At 39.4% G+C, this 19,641-nt stretch overlaps 1 protein-coding gene across 3 annotated transcripts in view; it reads right to left on the reverse strand.

The window, feature by feature from the left end:
- Window positions 1-5,639: 5,639 nt before the first annotated feature.
- LOC122900638 (zinc finger protein 33B-like) overlaps window positions 5,640-19,641 on the reverse strand; it is a 67,029-nt gene continuing 53,027 nt past the window's right edge. For 2 of the 3 annotated variants that reach the window (XM_044239428.1, XM_044239427.1), the window contains exon 5: window positions 5,640-10,482. In XM_044239428.1, the coding sequence (XP_044095363.1) occupies window positions 9,029-10,482 (1,454 nt within the window). In that variant the 3' untranslated portion in view covers window positions 5,640-9,028. Of the gene's footprint in view, window positions 10,483-18,874; window positions 18,884-19,641 lie in introns of all 3 variants that reach the window. The other variant, XM_044239430.1, reaches the window with a different exon arrangement.

Raw genomic sequence — 19,641 nt, forward strand, 5'->3', positions numbered from 1 at the left:
TGGGCAGGGTAGCCACTCCACTGCCCTGCCTGCCACTGATTACAACCTCCAGCTATTCTCTCTGCAGAACAGTTAGAACAGACAGCTCATCACCTCCTCATGAGCCCTTCGCTCTCAGTATACCGTCCTAGGTCCACTGTTCTCCTCTGAGGGGCACAAGACAGAACTAAGTGTCCACGTCAGACATTAAACATTTCAGCTGGGTAAGAAAGAAACTTTCTCCAGAAGTTTCCAGAACACTTCTGCAGACAACTCTGGTGAGAACTAGAACATGTGCCAATCCCAAACAAATCTCTGAGGAGTGTCTTTAGTGACTGGCATACTCCAATCAACCTTTACCTCTGAACCTTCCAAGGCTAAGGTGAAAAACAAGTTAAGGCTCTGCCATAAGGGAAAAATGAGTGCTGAGTATAAAGAGTCTGTAAGAACCTATCAGTTCTTCGAAAGTTAATTGAAGAAATAACACTTAATGCATGCACAGCTCATATTAAATTGCCCCTATGAGCTAACTACTATTAATGCCCCCATTTTACAGATAAGAGTCTGAGTACAGACAGTAATTGGTCTCAAATCTATTTAGTGATAGAGCCAGACAACATCATAAGAACCCAGGCAATCTGGTCTCTAATTCTACAGCCTCTCCCATACTGGGAGAGAAATGAGTAAGACAAAATATGTATATACATCATAATACAAATGTAGATGGTTCCTGTTATACTGGGATATGCAACTCATACCTAAGAGGATTTCTCACTGGAATATTTCGGCTGGATGTTTTCTCATATAATGGAAAGCAATAGTGTGTTGCACCCTAGTACTCTTCACATCTGCTTTCATCAATTAACTCAATATTGCTTATTTTTAAAAAAGATTTATTTACTTTAGAGAGAGAGAGAGAATGTGCATGTGCAAGGGGAGGGGCAAAGGGAGAGAGAGAATCCATAAACAGACTTCTAGCTGAGCACACAGCCTGACTCAGAGTTCAAGCCCAGGCCCCTGAGATCACAACCGAAGCCAAAACCAAGAGCCAGCTGCCCAACTGACTGAGCCACCCAGGCACCCCAATATTGCTTATCCTGTATAATTAGTATTTTCACTACACCCACTGGTGGACCCCAAGGCAGGTGAAAACAAAAACACGTTTGAATTCTTTATTGAAGAATTAATGTAAAACACTGGCCATATCCACTTTTATATGCCAGGAGAGAGTGAGAGAACATGTAAGAGATATGGTAAAATTGGGGAATGTTATTTCACTTAACATATATATTCATTGGGTAGCTTTTAATAAGGAACACCACTGTTGTCACATAGTGAAAGGAACAAAATATTTTACATAGTAAATTCACATATATAAGCACTTATTACACAGGGTTCTTCACACACATGCTCACTGCTGCTGTTCTCATTATTCATCTTGTGCTGTGTTTTTAAGTGAGATGGGAAGCTGCTGGAGGACTCTAAACAGAGAGCGAACAATGTCAGACTTCCTGCTTTTATTAAGGAACATTTATACTCAAACATGAATATATATAAATAAAAATTTACCATGAATTTTGTAAATTGAACACACCGACAAGCAATATTGAGATAAAAAGAACACTATTAGCACCAGAGGAGCCCCCTTAAGTCAATCTCTGCAACCTGCCACCATCCAGGCAACCACTATCCCGACTTCTAACACCATGTATTACATCCGCCTGCTTTTTGAAGGAAAAAACACAGCACTTAGTCTTCTGGGCATGTAATTGTGGTTCATTCATTCCTACTGCTGTAGAATATGGCACTGAATGAAGAACACAATTTATGCGTGCATTTTAGCGTTGGTGGCCATTCGTGCTGTTTCTACTTCTGGGCTATTAAGAATACTACCACCATGATTGTTCTTTCAAGAAACATGTATTTCTTTTCGAGATAAACCTAGAAGTATAATCATGCAGGCAAAATTTACATGTATGTTCAGCTTTAGTAGAAAGAGCCCATTTCCCAAAGTGCATAACCTACATTCCCACCAGACCCATTTATTTACCAGTTGCTTCAGATCTTCATCATCAGTTGGTTTCATCACTGTAGTCATTCTCATGTGCAGTGGTCTTACGTTTTTGTTAGAATTTGCTTTTCCTTGATGACTAATAAACTGGGTGATTTTCCACATTTACTGGTCATTTAAATATACTCTGAAATTATGCTCAATCTGCTATTTTTCTTTTTCTTGTTGATTTGTTGGAGTTCCTTCTATATTCTGTGGAAGAGTCCTTGGTTTGAGATATGCATTGTGATTATCTTCTCCCAGTCTGTGGCTGGCTTTTAACTCCTCTGCTGCTTTTGGTTTTTGTTTTTGAACAAACAGCAGTTCTTAATTCTAACGTAGTTGAATTTATCTATTGTTTTTTTTCTTGTTTAAGGTGTCTAAGCCAAAGTCATGATGCTCACCTAGATTTCTTCTAAAAGTGTAACTGTATTACCTTTCACATTTAGATGTACAATCCATACGAAACGAATTTCTGTGTAGGGTGGGTGGCTATAGTCAAAATGTTTTTTTTTTTAAACTTTTTTTTTCCAATTTATTTATTTTCAGAAAAACAGTATTCATTATTTTTTCACCACACCCAGTGCTCCATGCAAGCCGTGCCCTCTATAATACCCACCACCTGGTACCCCAACCTCCCACCCCCCGCCACTTCAAACCCCTCAGACTGTTTTTCAGAATCCATAGTCTCTCATGGTTCACCTCCCCTTCCAATTTACCCAAATTCCCTACTCCTCTCTAATGCCCCTTGTCCTCCATGCTATTTGTTATGCTCCACAAATAAGTGAAACCATATGATAATTGACTCTCTCTGCTTGACTTATTTCACTCAGCATAATCTCTTCCAGTCCCGTCCATGTTGCTACAAAAGTTGGGTATTCATCCTTTCTGATGGAGGCATAATACTCCATAGTGTATATGGACCACATCTTCCTTATCCATTCGTCCGTTGAAGGGCATCTTGGTTCTTTCCATAGTTTGGCGACTGTGGCCATTGCTGCTATAAACATTGGGGTACAGATGGCCCTTCTTTTCACGACATCTGTATCTTTGAGGTAAATACCCAGGAGTGCAATTGCAGGGTCATAGGGAAGCTCTATTTTTAATTTCTTGAGGAATCTCCACACTGTTCTCCAAAGAGGCTGCACCAACTTGCATTCCCACCAACAGTGGAAGAGGGTTCCCCTTTCTCCACATCCTCTCCAACACTTGTTGTTTCCTGTTTTGTTAATTTTGACCATTCTAACTGGTGTAAGGTGATATCTCAATGTGGTTTTAATTTGAATCTCCCTGAGGGCTAATGATGATGAGCATTTTTTCATGTGTCTGATAGCCATTTGTATGTCTTGATTGGAGAAGTGTCTGTTTATATCTTCTGCCCATTTTTTGATGTGTTTGTCTGTTTCGTGTGGGTTGAGTTTGAGGAGTTCATTATAGATCCTGGATATCAACCTTTTGTCTGTACTGTCATTTGCAAATATCTTCTCCCATTCCGTGGGTTGCCTCTTTGTTTTGTTGACTGTTTCCTTTGCTGTGCAGAAGCTTTTGATTTTGATGAAGTCCCAGAAGTTTATTTTCGCTTTTGTTTCCTTTGCCTTTGGAGACGTATCTTGAAAGAAGTTGCTGTGGCTGATATTAAAGAGATTTCTGCCTATGTTCTCCTCTAAGATTCTGATGGATTCCTGTCTCACGTTGAGGTCTTTTATCCATTTTGAGTTGATCTTTGTGTACGGTGTAAGAGAATGGTCGAGTTTCATTCTTCTACATATAGCTGTCCAATTAACTTAGAGAGCCAATTAACCCAGCAGCATTTATCAAAAATACTATCTTTTTACCACAATATTACAGAGTCATCTTTGTCATACATCAATATATTGGGGCCTGTTTCTGGACACGGTTTATGCTTGTGCCTGTGCCACAGTCTTGATATCCAGCAATTTAAGTCCTGTAGATCTATTTTTCTATTTTCAACCTATTTTTCTATTTTCTAGCTATGGTTAGTCAGTGTCTGCATATACATTTTATACATTCATATTTGCTAATTTCTAATTAGCTGCTAGATGGTGATTAGGGTTGCACGTAAGGTCATCAACACAGTGAATATATCCTTCCATTTATTTTGGTCTTAAACATCCCTTAATTTGGTGATGCAGCTTTTGGATTTCTAGAACTTACTGTTTTAGGACTATTGTAAACCTAACAGCAATGTAACAGTAGTAAAGTCTACATCTTGATTTAATTTGATAAATACTCCTGTATAAGCATCACCACAATGCAGCGAACCCATCACTAGCAGGAATCCCTGCCCCTTTACTGCCTTCTGTCCACCAACATGAAAACAATTATTTCCTAGATTTTATCTGTTTCCCTTTTCCTTGTGTTTTTAGGCAGGCAGGTAAATCTGGTCTCTGCTCTCCTATCCTGGGTGGATACAGCTCTCCTGGTATCAATTTACTTTCTATTAGTAGTTTATATATAGAAACAATTTTTTTCTATAGTGAGATTGCTAATTCACTTACTTCTGATATCTCCATAGACTTTTTTGCACATTTCTATGCAACGATACCACTTACCAATGAGTTATGCTTCAAGTTTCCCAGTTTTATTCCTTAAATTTCTTTTTCCTTTTTGTTTTATTGATGAGTTAGAGAATTCAGTCCTATGTTAAACACAAGTGGTAACAAGCATTCTTGTCTGATTAATATCAGGAAGAGATACCTCAATATTTACCTACTTAGTATTATGTTTGCTGTGTATTGGTTTCCTTGTTTTGAAGATTTATTCATTTGAAAGGGAGAGAGACAGGGAGTGCACAAGAATGGAGAGAGGCAGAGGCAGAGGGAAAAACAGACTCCCGGCTGAGCTGGGAGCCAGCTATGGGGCTAGATACCAGGACCTGGAGATCATGACCTGAGTGGAAGGCAAACAGTTAACCACCTGAGCCACCCAGGCACCCTGGTTTCCTTGATTTTGATAAGCATTCCTAGTTTTGTTGTTTTTTAACCACAAATGGGTATAAAGTTTTATCAAATATATTTTCTGCATCTGTTGAAATAAGTGGCTTCACTTACTTTTTCTACTGATGTTACTTAAACTTTTATTTTGCTGAAATAGTTTCACACTTACAAAACTCACAAGCACAATACCAAAAACAACCTCTTATATCCCCTTCACTCAGATTCCCCTAACTGCACCGCACCTCCTCCCTCTGTCCCTTACACACTTGCACTCACACACAAGAATTAGTCTTTCTCTAGAGCATCTGAAAATAAACTGCAGACACAAGGCTCCATTACCACTACCCACTCCAGTGTGTATCTTCCACAAAGGCAGTAACCTACAGAACCATCCAACAATCATCCAAGTCAGGAGATAAACACTGATAAACACCACCATTCAAGCCATACACTGAATTTTGCCAACTGTTCTAACAATGTCTAGTCTTCCTTTTTTGTTATTTTAAAATATCTACAGTCTTGGAGTGCCTGGGTGGCTCTGCCAGTTGAGTCTGACTCTTGATTTTGGCTCAAGTCATGATCTCAGGGTCGTGAGATCAAACTCCGCTTGGGGCTCTCCACTCAGCAGGAAGTCTGCTTGAAGATTCTCCCCCTCTGCCCCTTCCCTTACTTACCTGCTCACTCACTCTCTAAAATGAATAAATAAAATAGCTCAGTCTCCTCCATCCGGAGAGGTTTTCACGTCACTCACATTTTTAAAGACTAGAAGCTTTGCATTCAGTAAAATAACCTTTCAAATGCGTTCACCTGATATCTCTTCCTGAGCAAACACAGGTCACACTTTCTTGGCAAAAATACCACACAGATGATGCTGGCTCTTCTCAGTGCATCCCATCAAGGAATACATCATGTTGACCTGTCCTACTCCACTGGTGAGGTGAACTTTGATCACCTAATCATGTTGGTGTCTGCTGGGTTTAATCATAAAATCACCACATTTACCTTTGCAGCTGATTAGTACTTTGGAGAGATATTTGAACATTATGCCCATACCCTATTCTTCATCAAACCTCTACCCACAAACCCTATCCTATGTTGGCAACTACCTCCTTAATCAACCACCACTCCAATGGCTGAGGAATGGTATTTTCCTATTTCATCATTCTCCTTCTATTAACTGGCATTTTTATGTAAAGAAAGTTTTCCCTTCTGGTCCATGAATTTACTCATTTATTTACATCACTATAAATTAATGAATTCCATTTTATTAAGTCTCTTGTGTTCTGATTCTATCATTATTTTGATGTTTCAACTGTCTCAAATTTGGCCAGTGGAATCTGTCCAAGATGGTTCTTTTGTTTCCAAGATTCTTTGAACATTTTCTGTCTGGTAGCTAAGATGATTCAAGTTCCTCTATTTCTTCCTATCTCTGACCTTGAATCAGCCATCACTCCAGAGACCTGGTTCCTTTTTGGGTGGAGGACAGCATTTAGAAATGAGTAGCCTGGCACTTCGTGTGCTGCTTCTGGGGTATCACTGTGCATAGGTCATCTCAGCAGACAGAGACATAAAACATACATACACATACACGATTTCTATGAGTTACATTCCAATCCAACACTCTGCTGTTTTCCAACTTTCCCCTTCTCCATTTTTATGAAAGCCTTTTCCAATCTGTCTCCCATCATCCTCAACACATTTTCTTATTTGCTCAATGTTAAATATTTCAGCCATGCTGATCATCTTTTCCAGGTGCCCTCAATGCTCTGATGCTAGTGGATACCTCACCACAATACCTTTCTCATCCCTCATGGCATGCCTGTTCTGACTTCCATTCTAGGAAAGGAAGGCAGGAAAGAAATACAGAAATCACAAGGGAGAAAGGAGAATGTGAGAGGAAGAACTGGCCAAACTGATTTCATTTTAAATATGAAATCCTTGACTCCTCTAATAAACATTACTTGGTCCATGGATATGACTGAATTTTTTAAAAATTTCAGATTATGCACTTTAATTCATAAAATATTGGTAACTTTACTTTCCTGAAATGTCTATTACAGGTTTTGGTATCAAGGTTGTACTCGTCTCTCAAAATGAATTAGTAAAGTTCCATCTTCCTTTCTCTGGAAAAGTTCATAAAAGCTTGGTATTCTCTCCTTCTTAAATATTTGGAACAACTGCAGCGAGGCCATCTGTTCTGAGAGTTTCCTTTCTGGGCAGGTTTTACTTTTTTTTTTTTTTAATACCAGGTATCATTTGCAGTTTGCAATAAGGTACAATCTACCTTTGGTATAACCTTGCTTTTACTAACCACATGCTATGCTCAGAAAGGGCCCATCCTACAGGCAATTCCCAAATTCTAATCATATTTTCTCAGTACTGAAAAAAAAAAAAATCTACATTCAGCATCTTTTCAGGCTCCTGCCCTGTGCTGAGTCAGTCTTCTAAAAATTTCTTGGAAAACTGGTTATGTGTCTCATTTCTAATGTTTAAGAATTTTTCACTCCAGCCTTGACTGCCAAAAGTACCACTGGCTTCTGGTCTTCATCCTCCTACAAAGAGTTTCAGCCTTTACCTGAGCCACGCTCAGTACTCAGGTTCCTCCGTGTGGCCAGAACTGGCAAGTGCTCCCAGGTGAAACAGCTGCATTTTGCCCATGTGCTCTCCACGATTCATTCCTCTCCTGAATTTTACCACTAGTCCTCTGCTTCTGCAGCAATAGGCTGCATTCAAATAGATGCTTTTTGTGAAATTTTTCTAGTTGTTCTCAGTTAGTACACTGAAATGCTACAAGCTACTATAACCTACCCAAGAGTATTATCTACTTGTGCTTTTTTAAAGCTCTATATTTAAGAATGTACTTTCACATATAAATGTTTCACTTTGTTGAAACTGTTACATCACATATGAAAAGTGTTAAGTACAGGAAGAAATACAGTTGGGTACCGTAAGTCACTCACAACAGGATGACACCTGCCAGGGCAGAAACCACCTATGCTCCACACGCACTTCTACAGTCACTAAGCTGCCTGCATAGCAACTCATCTTTCCCCTTTGATTCACTCTTCCAGAATGAGCCACTCAAAATCAGTCTGCCCCAGAATTACTAAAACATCCTGCTAGCAAGCTCCTCCTACGTGTGTCACGAGATCCAGAATCTCTCTCTTTTACCTGGACATCAGAAGGTCCTTTTGATGAATCCTCTTGCTAAAATCTTCTCTTATCCTGCATATGCCTGAGCAGTAAACCTCTTATGTGCTTACAACTGCTGGTCCCAGTGGGGTGTGTTTTCATATCTAATACCTTTGTTTTTTGTTTTTTTAATTTCTTTTCAGTGTACCAGAATTCACTGTTATGCACCACACCCAGTGTCACATCTAATACCTTAAACAGGGGAACAGAACCGGCAATGGGTCAAAGTGTATCTTAACAAAAATAAAATGCTATTTCTAAATGAAAATGTTCTCATTTCCTAAATTGCTAGAAACACTTCAATTCAAAATCTGATGTATAAGTGTAGATTTTAACTTAAAGCTTCCACATAGTTAATACGTTTTCTCTAGTAACTTCCAACATCCACCAGATGCTACATCAAGAATATCACAGAAGCCTAATAAAATATCACCTCATAGAAAATGCTTCCCTAAAGTGTCCTACAATTTGTGCATTTTCTAAAGCCTGTGGAGTAGAATCTTCTCTACCTTATGAATGCTGATAGAGGTTTCTAACTTACATGTTTTCTTTGATGTTTAGTGAGGTGTGGCTTTGGGCAAAAGGTTCCCTATATTCATTCACCAATAGGTCTTCTCCACTGAGTTTTCTGATATACTCTACGGTTCAAATTCCAACACAAAAGTTTTCTATATTCTATAGCTTCATATCATTCATATCATTTTCTATATTCTATAGCTTCATATCATTCTCCCCTCTGTAAGTTCTCTGCTATATTGTGAGAACTGACTTTAAACCAAAGATGTTCTCAAAAATGATTGTATCAATGGATTTTTCTCCACTTTTGTGTTTTTTCTATAAACTCTTAACTTCACCCAGAGTGACTTCCCTCATTTATTACACTTATAGGGTTTCTCCCCAAATGTGTTCGTTGATGTACAGTAAGTTTAGACTTCACATAGAATGATTTTCTACAAACATTGCATTGATAGGGTTTTTCCCCCGTATGTGTTCTATGATGTGCAATGAGTTTTGACTTTACACAGAATGATTTTCCACATTCATTACATTCATAAGGTTTCTGTCTTATGTGAGTCCTCTGGTGGACAATTAGGGCTGACTTCTGACGGAAATTTTTCCCACATTCAGTACACCCAAAAGGTTTCTCCCCTGTGTGTCTTCTCTGATGTTCTGTGAAACCCGAGTAGTAGCAAAAAAATTTTCCACATTCAATACATTCATAGGGTTTCTCACCTGTGTGAGTTCTTAGATGCTTGGTGAGAGTTGACTTCTCAGAGAAGGATTTTCCACATTCATTACATTCGTAAGGTTTTTCCCCTGTGTGAGTTCTTTGATGTTTAATGAGGTCTGATTTTCTGAGAAAGGCCTTCCTACATTCATAACACTCATAGGGCTTCTCCCCCGTGTGTGTTTTTTGATGTACAGTAAGGACAGACTTAAATGAGAAGGCTTTCCCACATTCATGACATTCATATGGTTTCTCCCCTGTGTGTGTTCTCCGATGTTGAGTAAGAGTAGACTTTTCACTGAAGGATTTCCCACATTCCTGACATTCAAAAGGTTTCTCCCCTGTGTGAATTCTCTGGTGTTTAATGAGGTCTGAATTCTTGTAGAAAGTTTTCCCACATTCAGGACATTCACAAGATTTTTCCCCTGTGTGTGTTCTCTGATGTCTTGTGTGGGCTGACTTCTGGTTGAAGGTTTTTCCACATTCATGACATTCATAAGGTTTTTCTCCTGTGTGTGTTCTCTGCTGTACACCAAAGACTAAGTTTTCACTGAAAAACGCTCCACATTCATTATATTCAAGTAAATTGTCAATGGAGTGGGTTCTCTGAACTGGAATGAGGTTTGACTTCTGGCTGAAAGGCTGAACACTCAGATGGTTATAGAGAATGGATTCCTCAAAGAAATTTTCTCCACATTCATTGAATTCATAGTGATTCTCTCTTGGATGTGTTCTCTGACGAGCAATGAGAGATGACATATCACTGAAGATCTTCCCATATTCAGTGTACTCACAGGTATTCTTTCCTGTGTAAGCTTTCTTATGTACAACAAAGAGTGCATTCTCATGGAAAGCTTTCCTACATTCACTATATTCAAAAGGCTGTTCCAACATTTGAATTTTCTGATGGTGAACAAAGTCTTCATTAAGGTGGAGGCCATTCCCATTTTTATTATATTCATAAGGTATCTCTTCAGAATGAATTCTTTCATAGTTATCATTATGGAGCCAATTTCTACCTTTGTTAAACCCACTGAACTTCTTTCTTGAATAGTTTCTACTGTTATTAATTAATTCTGAAATATAAATAGAGTGACAAGGAAGATTAGTTGACAAGGATATGTAGGAGAAACAATTAGTTAGGTTTCGGGGAGCAGATAAACTTAGTTCATTATCGCCTCATGTCTTGATTATGACAACAGTATATATACTTCCAGTCTCATCTCTCTTTTCCATTCTGCACACTAGCAACAAATTAAACTTCTAAGAACTCTAATTCAAAAGGGAACAGTACTATAACCCAATTTCTAATATCTTTAATTCTGTTTCTAGCTCTGATGCACTAGGAATAAAAACACACAACAACACAGGAAAAACAATGAGTGGTCAAGCCATTCTTGCCATAGGATCAGATTTACAACTCTTTTGATTATGGTATTTTTCCCTTTATTCCATCAGAGTTGTTCAAGAGTGGACTTCTGACCATCAGACCCTCTTCCAGTGTCTTCTGGCTTTCCCCCAACCAAATCTCATCTGATTTAACATTAGCCTTCAATCCTGCATGTGTATGTATGTATATACATACATACATATATGTTATGCTTTTATATCTCTGCATAACATGAAAGCGTACAATTCTAAACCTGATCCTAAAACTTTCATTTATCTGTACATTAATATTTTTTGGTTATGTATACCTGTCTTTACTCCTCTGTTACCTATAATACTATATTTGTAATGATGTATCATACAATTCTATAGAGTGTCAATACTGATACCACTGAGTCCAATAACCTAAGAACTGACAGTATTTTTTTTAAAGGTATCACACTGAAGCAAACATATTAACCTGTATTCAGATTAGAACCAAGCCATCAATTTACAAATCTAGAATGAATGTTTTTTATTCTTGTAAGCCCAGCTGTTTGTCTCCATAATTTGTTCATTCTCATCCATAATCTTATACTCAAGTTGCTTCATTCTGTTAGAGCTTACAGTCCAATAATGTTTTTAAAAACTTGCTTCCTAAATCTACACAAAACTTTTAGCATCATTTGCTAAGAAAGAAAGACCAACCGGTAACATGGACAAACATTTCTCCAAAGAAAACACATAGATAAATGGTCAACAGACACATGAAAAGATACTCATCACTCATCATCAGGGAACTGCAAATCAAAACCACAATGAGAGATCACCTCACAACACTCTGATAGGCTAATATAAAAAACACAGGAAACAACAGGTGTTGCAAGGATGTGGAGAAAAAGGAACCCTCATGTACTGTTGGTGGGAATGCGAACTAGTGTAGCCACTGTGGAAAACAATATGGAGGGTCCTCAAAAAGTTAAAAATAGAACTACCCTATGACCCAACAACCGCACCACTGAGTACCCTATGAATACAAGCACACTAATTCAAGAGATACATGTACTCTTATGTTTATAACAACACCATTTTCAATAGTCAAATTATGATGGCAGCCCAAGTGTCCGTCAATTGAAAAATGGATAAAGATGTGGTGTATACACACATACACAATGCAACATTACTCAGCCATAAAAATGAAATCTTGCCATATGCAATCACCCGGATGGAGACAGAGAATACAACGCTAAGTGAATTAAGCCAGCCAGCCAAAGACAAATATCATATGACTTCACTCACATGTGGAATTCAAGAAGCAAAACGAATAAGCAAAGGCAAAAAAAAAAAAGAGAGAGAGAGAGAGAGAAATCAAGAAACAGACTATAGAGAACAAACAAGATGGTTACTAGAGGGAAATTGCGGGGGTGGATGAAATAGATAATGGGGATTAAGAAGCACACTTGTCATGATAAGCACCCGGTGATTTTTTTTTTAAAGGTTTTATTATTATTTATATATTTGACAGAGAGAGAGAGAGAGAGATATCACAAGTAGGCAGAGAGGCAGGCAGAGAGAGAAGGGGAAGCAGGCTTCCTGCTGAGCAGAGAGCCCAATGCGGGGCTTGATCCCAGGACCCTGAGACCATGACCTGAGCATGGTCATGAGGGCAGAGGCCCAACTCACTGAGCCACTCAGGCGCCCAGCACCAAGTGATTAAAATAAAAAGTTAAAAAGTATGGGTACCAGGTGGTGGGTATTATAGAGGGCACGGATTGCATGGAGAACTGGGTGTGGTGAAAAAATAATGAATACTGTTATGCTGAAAATAAATTAATTTTGCCTGCGTGGCTCAGTGGGTTAAAGCCTTCAGCTCGGGTCATGGTCCCGGAGTCCTGGGATCGAGCCCGCATCGGGCTCTCTGCTCAGCGGGGAGCCTGCTTCCTCCTCTCTCCCTGCCTGTCTCTCTGCCTACTTGTGATCTCTGTCTGTCAAATAAATAAATAAAATCTTTAAAAAAAAAAAAGTATGTTTGTATAATTTACTTTAACATGAACATGAGATACGCTGCTATAACAATGTCTTTGTTAAACACTGAATTTTTAAATATTCAATGTAGCTCTGATTTTTACTCAACTATGTTTCTGGCAGCCATATCTCCACCTATGATTTTCTTCCAACACTCTGAATAGATATTACGTCAATCGTGTTTAACAAATGGTTTTTATCAGAATTAACAGGAGAGCCTTACCAAACACAAGTTTTTAGGCATCATACTGAAAGATTTAGTGGTTTAATGTCTGTACTTTAAAAATATATATTTCTGTAAAAACCAGCAAAAATGGTAAAATGCTAATGATTTTTAAAAAGCATGTATAGAATAAATTTAATATTCATGATATTGTTAGTTTTGTTATGAAAATACATATTTAAATGTTAAGAAATCTATATAAACCCCATCAAAAGTGTCCTATTCCTCCTAACACTTGATGTGTGTATGAGGAAGATGAAACAAGAATGATAACAAGGCATGATTTTTCAGTCTCTATGTCAATGTATACCTGACAACTCAGAGTCTAATGCTTGATAAACTGGCATGTATGTTTACAAAGTTTGTGATGTTGACCTTCACCTGAATTATTATGAAAATCTGGCTCTATGTGGCTGCATGGTCAAGCAAAATTGTTAATAATGTGTAATTCTGGATTATTAAAGAGTGAAACCAAGATCTTTCTCTTTGGAAGAGCAAAATCCTGGGGGTTAGAGAAGTCTTATAAAATACTAGTACCTAATTATATGACCAGGAATTAACTTCTTAATGGACAGACACAGAAGGAGAAGTGAGCTTATGTATTCAATGAGCTTGTTTAGTAAAGGAAATTTGGGATACAAATTATAAAACATAATGAAATGAAATGAAAACAAGAAGCCATTACTTGCTGTTATGCACTGTTTCCATACCCTCTGTTGTTTCGGTTTCTCATTTATAACCTCCATATTTCCTACAGTACTTCAACATTATCTTTTCTACCTCTGTTTTTTCACATTGTGTTTTGATCACTGCAGTGATTTTATTCTTTTTTTTCCAGTTATTTCCTGTGATATAACATGGGTCATAATACAACTTCTTGTGGTCTTATCTTTTAGAATGTCTTATCTCTATAGAATGTCTTATTTGCCTATTTTATGCTCTTGCACACCCAAAGCCATTATTTCATTGTTAATTTATAGTACAAACTAGTGACAACATTTAGGCATTACATGACAACATTTTTCAGGTGAATTACCACTTGCTTATCCTGTCTTCTCCTGTTTCCTATAATAACTTCAAATATATCATGTGATGGCTGTTATTGTTGCTGCTGCTGCTGCTGTTGTTGTTATTATTATTAGTATTATCATTATTATTATTTTAATTCCTGAGCACTAATGGAGGTGAGTTTTTCCTGATTCAGGCTTTCCCATGGGGTGAACAGAGAACCGTACTCCGAACTGGCAAGAATATTTCTTAACAAGGGCACTGCATCCTATCCTCAATCTTTACTATTCTTCAACTGAGAGAAGTCCTTTTAGTTTTTTCAAGTATAAAGTCTTTTTCATTTTCTACTACTTCACAGATGGACTGACTACAGCTTTCCAACACAGCCTGTGCCTGCGAGTCCTCCTTCTACCCCATCCCTCTGCTCCTCAGAAAACAAGCCAGTACAGAGAACTACCACCACCATGAAAGTCCTTCCTGCTGTTCTAAGACATCAGGTTTGACAATGTGAGGTTCCACCTTCGGAAGTAGCAGCTCTGAAATCTGCAGCTCAGCACACACCTACAGCAGGTATTTCACTGCTATTAGCAACCCTTCCCCTTGTTGTGTCATTTAACTTTCTTCTTGTTCTTTCAAAAGTGGGGTTTAATTTGCATCTGTTAGTTGTTCTTGTATTCCTTTCCTGTTTATGTTTCCATCTTCAGACCTGAGGTCCATTTACTTCTCCTTGAAATACATTCTTCTCTTGGCCTCCAGAATATCATATTCTCTCAACTTTAGTCCATCCTCACAGATTGCTACAACTGTCCTCACCGCTCAGTCCCCCTCATTTTCATCACTTCTAAACCCCTAAACCTTGTGGGGCCCCAGGATTCAGCCAAAAGATCATGTCTCTCCTTTTTTATACTCACAAGCAAGAAGATCTCATACAGTTCCCATGACTCTGAACATCTTCACACTGCTGGTGTCCACACTTACATACTGTTACACATAGTTTAACCACTGAAAGACTAAAAATTTCCTGAAAGAATATATAACTAAAAGCTAATAGAGGCAAAAGAGTATAATTTTTTTAAAAATCCAAAAGGAGTTGTGAAATGAGGAATAAAACAAGAAAGAAGACATGGTACATAAAGAAAAGAAACAGCAAGACTGCATGCTTAAGTCCAATTATACCAGTAAACATAAATGGACTAACTAATCTAAATAAGAAATTTTAAATGTCAGACTAGATTTAGCAAACAACTATTGCTTTCAGTTTATAAGAGACACATTTTAAATATAAGAGCATGGTAAGGCTAACAGTAAAGAATAGAAAAGAATATACCATGAAAACACAAAAAAAATGCTGCTACATAACAACGCTAATACCAAAATCAGCCTTAAAGGCAAAAGTATTACTGCATATATGGAGACAGGCACTGCATAATGGTTGAAGAGTCCATTAAAAAATGGGATATTAAAAAAAAAAAAAAAAAAACGGGATGGGCGCCTGGGTGGCTCAGTGGGTTAAGCCACTGCCTTCGGCTCAGGTCATGATCTCAGGGTCCTGGGATCGAGTCCCACGTCGGGCTCTCTGCTCAGCAGTGAGCCTGTTTCCCTCTATCTCCCTCTCTGCCTGCCTCTCCATCTGCTTGTGATCTCTCTCTGTCAAATAAATAAATAAAATCTTTAAAAAAAAAAAAAAAGGGATGTAACAATCCTAAATTTCCATTTGCCAAATTAATACAGCCTCAAGAAATATCACAGCTGGGAGATTTTAAAACACCTTTCTTAGTATCTGACAGGACAGCAGACAAAAGACAATCAGAATACAGAAGACCTGAAAAAATACCAGTAAAGGGGGTGCATGGGTGGCTCAGTGGGTTAAAGCGTCTGCCTTCAGCTCAGGTCATGATCCCGGGGTCCTGGGATCAAGCCCCACATCGGGCTCTCTGCTCAGCAGGGAGGCTGCTCCCTCCTCTCTCTCTGCGTGCCTCTCTGCCTACTTGTGATCTGTCTGTCAAATAAATAAATAGAATCTTTAAAAAAAAAAGTACAGAACATTATACAAAACAATTACAGACTATACCTCCTTCTCAAGTGTGCACAGAACATTTATGTATTGACAAATTTCAAGCAACTGAAATTATTTCAAGAAGCTGAAATTCTCTGTATTAAGTTAGAACTCAAGAACTGAAGGATAACTAGAAAAAAATGATTTTAGAAGCAACTCACTTCTCAACAGCCCATGGGTCACAGAAGAAATCCTGAAGGCTGTTGGGGGGACCTAAAAGAAATGTCCATGGCAGGCCTGCAGCCTCAGCTCTGCCCCAGCCGGGGTCCACACAGCTGTGACTGTGAACCTGCCAATGCTAAATTAGCTGTTAGGAGTTGCTGCAAAATATGCACTAAGGGAAGGGGGGTAAAAAAAGGAATTTTTTAAAACAGGTTGTATTGTTTTGTGGCTACTACACCCAAATATGTGGTAGAAAAGAATATGGCATAAGTCCTAAAGACAATCATCCCCATCGAGGAAAGAAGGTGAGGAAAATTTTTAAAGATTTTATGTGTTTGAGAGAGAGAGAGAGCACACACGCACAAGCAGGGAGAGTGGCAGAGGAAGAGGGAGAAGCAGGCTCCCTGCTGAGCAGGGAGCCAGATGCAGCGCTCGATCCCAGGACCCTGAGATCATGACCTGAGCCACCCATGCACCCCTATGGGTGAGGATTTAGTGTCCCTGTCTAGAAGCTTACAATACTGGAGGTAGAGCAAGCCTCCATGACTGAGGATTTTGCCCAAGAGAGGGACTGTGCAAAGGAGAGAACATGACTAGGGAGGCAGTGTCCAAAAAGATACTTTGGAAGCTGTCTTTTGGAAAAGTCATTTTGAGCTTGCTAGTGAGCTCTTGTTAAAATCTGATGCTTAATCCACTGGAGACTGATGATGGGTCCCTAGCCAAACCCATTTTTTGGGTAAATCAACTTGGAATCTACCACGGGCAAGGTGAAAAAGACTTTTTACAATAAAACCCTGTAAGAAAGGCTTTGCTGGTAGCTCTCCAAAGTCTGGAGTCACAGAGGTTTTTCCTAGCTGCTTGCTCTGTTGTAACCTTCAGCTCTGCCAAGCAGATGAGGTCAACCTGTTCAGGGGCAGAATGCTATGACTATGATGATGTTGGAAGCCAGCCCTGTGGTGCTGTGAGCTATGGAAACACCATGGATCCTAGCAGAACCATCCAGGTCATTACCATGGGGCTAGCTCTGATGCAAGGACGTGCACACAACCCAGACCACAGAAGCAGACTGTATTCTGACCTCAGGATTCCTGTGGAAGGTACAAGGTGGTGGGGCAGTCAATCAAAACTCAATTTTAACTTCCTCTAGAGGATATCTCACCACTGTTGACTTTCCAAGAATGAGCAAGAACAAGTTTATCTGTGCCACCTCCTTCCTGGCACTCACACCATAGCAAAGCAGACTATTAAATGCAGCTATCCTCAATAAGGGATGGTCTCAAGTCTATTTACTGGGTATGATTAGGAAAAAGGGGATGCATGTGGGAGCGGTGGTAGTAAATGCACTTATTTTGAAAATTCTGAAAATTCAAGATCTCACCCTGAACACTCCCCCGGACATGACATATCTCTTTCTCCTGTCAGCAACTCCAGGCCAAGAGGATGGCCAAAGAAAAGTTTCAAGGATTAGAATTAATTCTGTTTAAACTGTGTAAAAATGTTTTTCTTTTAAAAGGCTTTGGTCTCCCTTGCACTCAGACCCTCGAGATGAAAGTTCTGGTGGAGAGTAGAGATAACTGGAAAAACATGAAGTTACAGTTACCGATAAGATACACAGATTTTGGGGCACCTGGGTGGCTCAGTTGTTAAGCGTCTGCCTTCGGCTCGGGTTGGGTTCCCTGCTCTGCAGGAAGGCTGCTTCCCCCTCTCCAAGTCCCCCTGCTCGTGTTCCCTCTCTGGGTGTCTCTCTATCAAATAAATGAAATCTTTAAAAAAAAAAAAAAAAGATACACAGATTTTTAACAATGGAAGTAAAGTGAACCTTTATAGCAACATGGGGACAGAGTTGTTGTTCACCTTCGTCCTTCCAACCCATCCTTGGAGCTCTCCCAGAGGAGAAATGCCTCTGCTGCTCTCCCTAACTGCCATCCATCCTGCTTTGCCCAACGACAAACTGTAGTGGATCCCAGGCATTCAAACTGGCAGCTGCTTCTCTCATGCGTTCTTGATGCTCTGATCAAAAGACAGAAGGTAACAGTCCCTACCTTTTCCCTGCGGAACACCTTGAGGTGTCATGCACACCTTAGAGAACTGGGGCGGTTGTAATGGCTCATGGACAAGCGGGACTGTTTGGAACTGACTGATTTAAGGCAGTCCCTCTGAAGAGACAACAAAATCAAAGATTTGGACTGGTGGGGGTGGGGATTCCAAAGCTCCCCATACAGTAAGAAGTCATGCTAGGGGCTGGGTTTGGGGTGGAGTTGGGAGGGTACTCCTAACAACTGAAAATTCTTTCTTTCCAGTTATACCCTCTGGGATTGTGCTTTTGTGTGTGCATGTGTGAAAATCAACCACTAATTTGCAATCTAAGTGTGATCTGCAACCAGGAGTGATTATCAGAAGCTTTCAAGTATTTGAGGAAATACCCGGTAGTGCAACAGACCTCGGACAAGCCCTCTGGGAGCAGGTTGACCTATACTATGGTTATTAGAAAGTGGTACAGAATCTGTTCCTGTCTTGAGCTGAAACGCTTCATGACCCTGCCTCAGCCTGGAAGGCATTCAAGTCAGCTTCAACTGGCTGGCCAGAGCTCTATGGGTAACAGAATGTGCCACAGCTCTATGGTAACAGAATGTCCCTGTAAGCCAAGGCAAAGTCTGGGCAAAATGCTAAGACAAATTGCTTGCCCTGGTTTAGCACCCCGGGCCAGGTAAAAAGGCAAACGGAAATACCTGAAGAGCATCTAGCTTTCTAAGACACATCTTGGTGGTTAAAGACTAAACCAAAATGACTGAGGAGTGGCATGTACATAGAAAAACTGGCCAGAAATCGGAAATAAAATGAGTGGTTATGTGGGACTGTAGGGAAAATAAATTTTATGTTTCTGCACAGCTGGGACTTTTTAAGCAAATGTAAATAAGACTTGGAGCTTAAGGTAAAAGAATGAGGCTTGGAAAGTAATTTATGACTAATTAGATAGGGACAGACTCCAGGGAGACTCACATTTCAGTGGGGGTACCAAAACCAGGAGCCCTGGTGACATCGTGGGTATAAGGCTGGAGACACTGGTCTTCTCTCTCCTCTGAAGAAACTTACTCATAGTCCAAAGGGTAAAGTGCAAACTCAGGATCCTTTCCTAGGGAGCAAAGGTTTTCCTCCCTCCTTTTAAAATGGCAGGGGGACAACTAACTCTCTCTTCTACAGAAACACCCAGATTCATTTTATCAGTATTTTTCACCCAAAATACCAACTTTGTATGTATATATATATATGTAGAACACCTGATTTCTATCTCATTGCTCCAAGAGTAAGGAACTGAGGTACACTGGAACCACAAAGTTGTTACTTAGTTTTAAGTAAATACTAATTCACCTGCTCTGTTCCAAAAATCTCATG

Source organism: Neovison vison, chromosome 2 (assembly GCF_020171115.1).
Source record: "Neovison vison isolate M4711 chromosome 2, ASM_NN_V1, whole genome shotgun sequence".
Lineage (NCBI taxonomy): Eukaryota > Metazoa > Chordata > Mammalia > Carnivora > Mustelidae > Neogale > Neogale vison.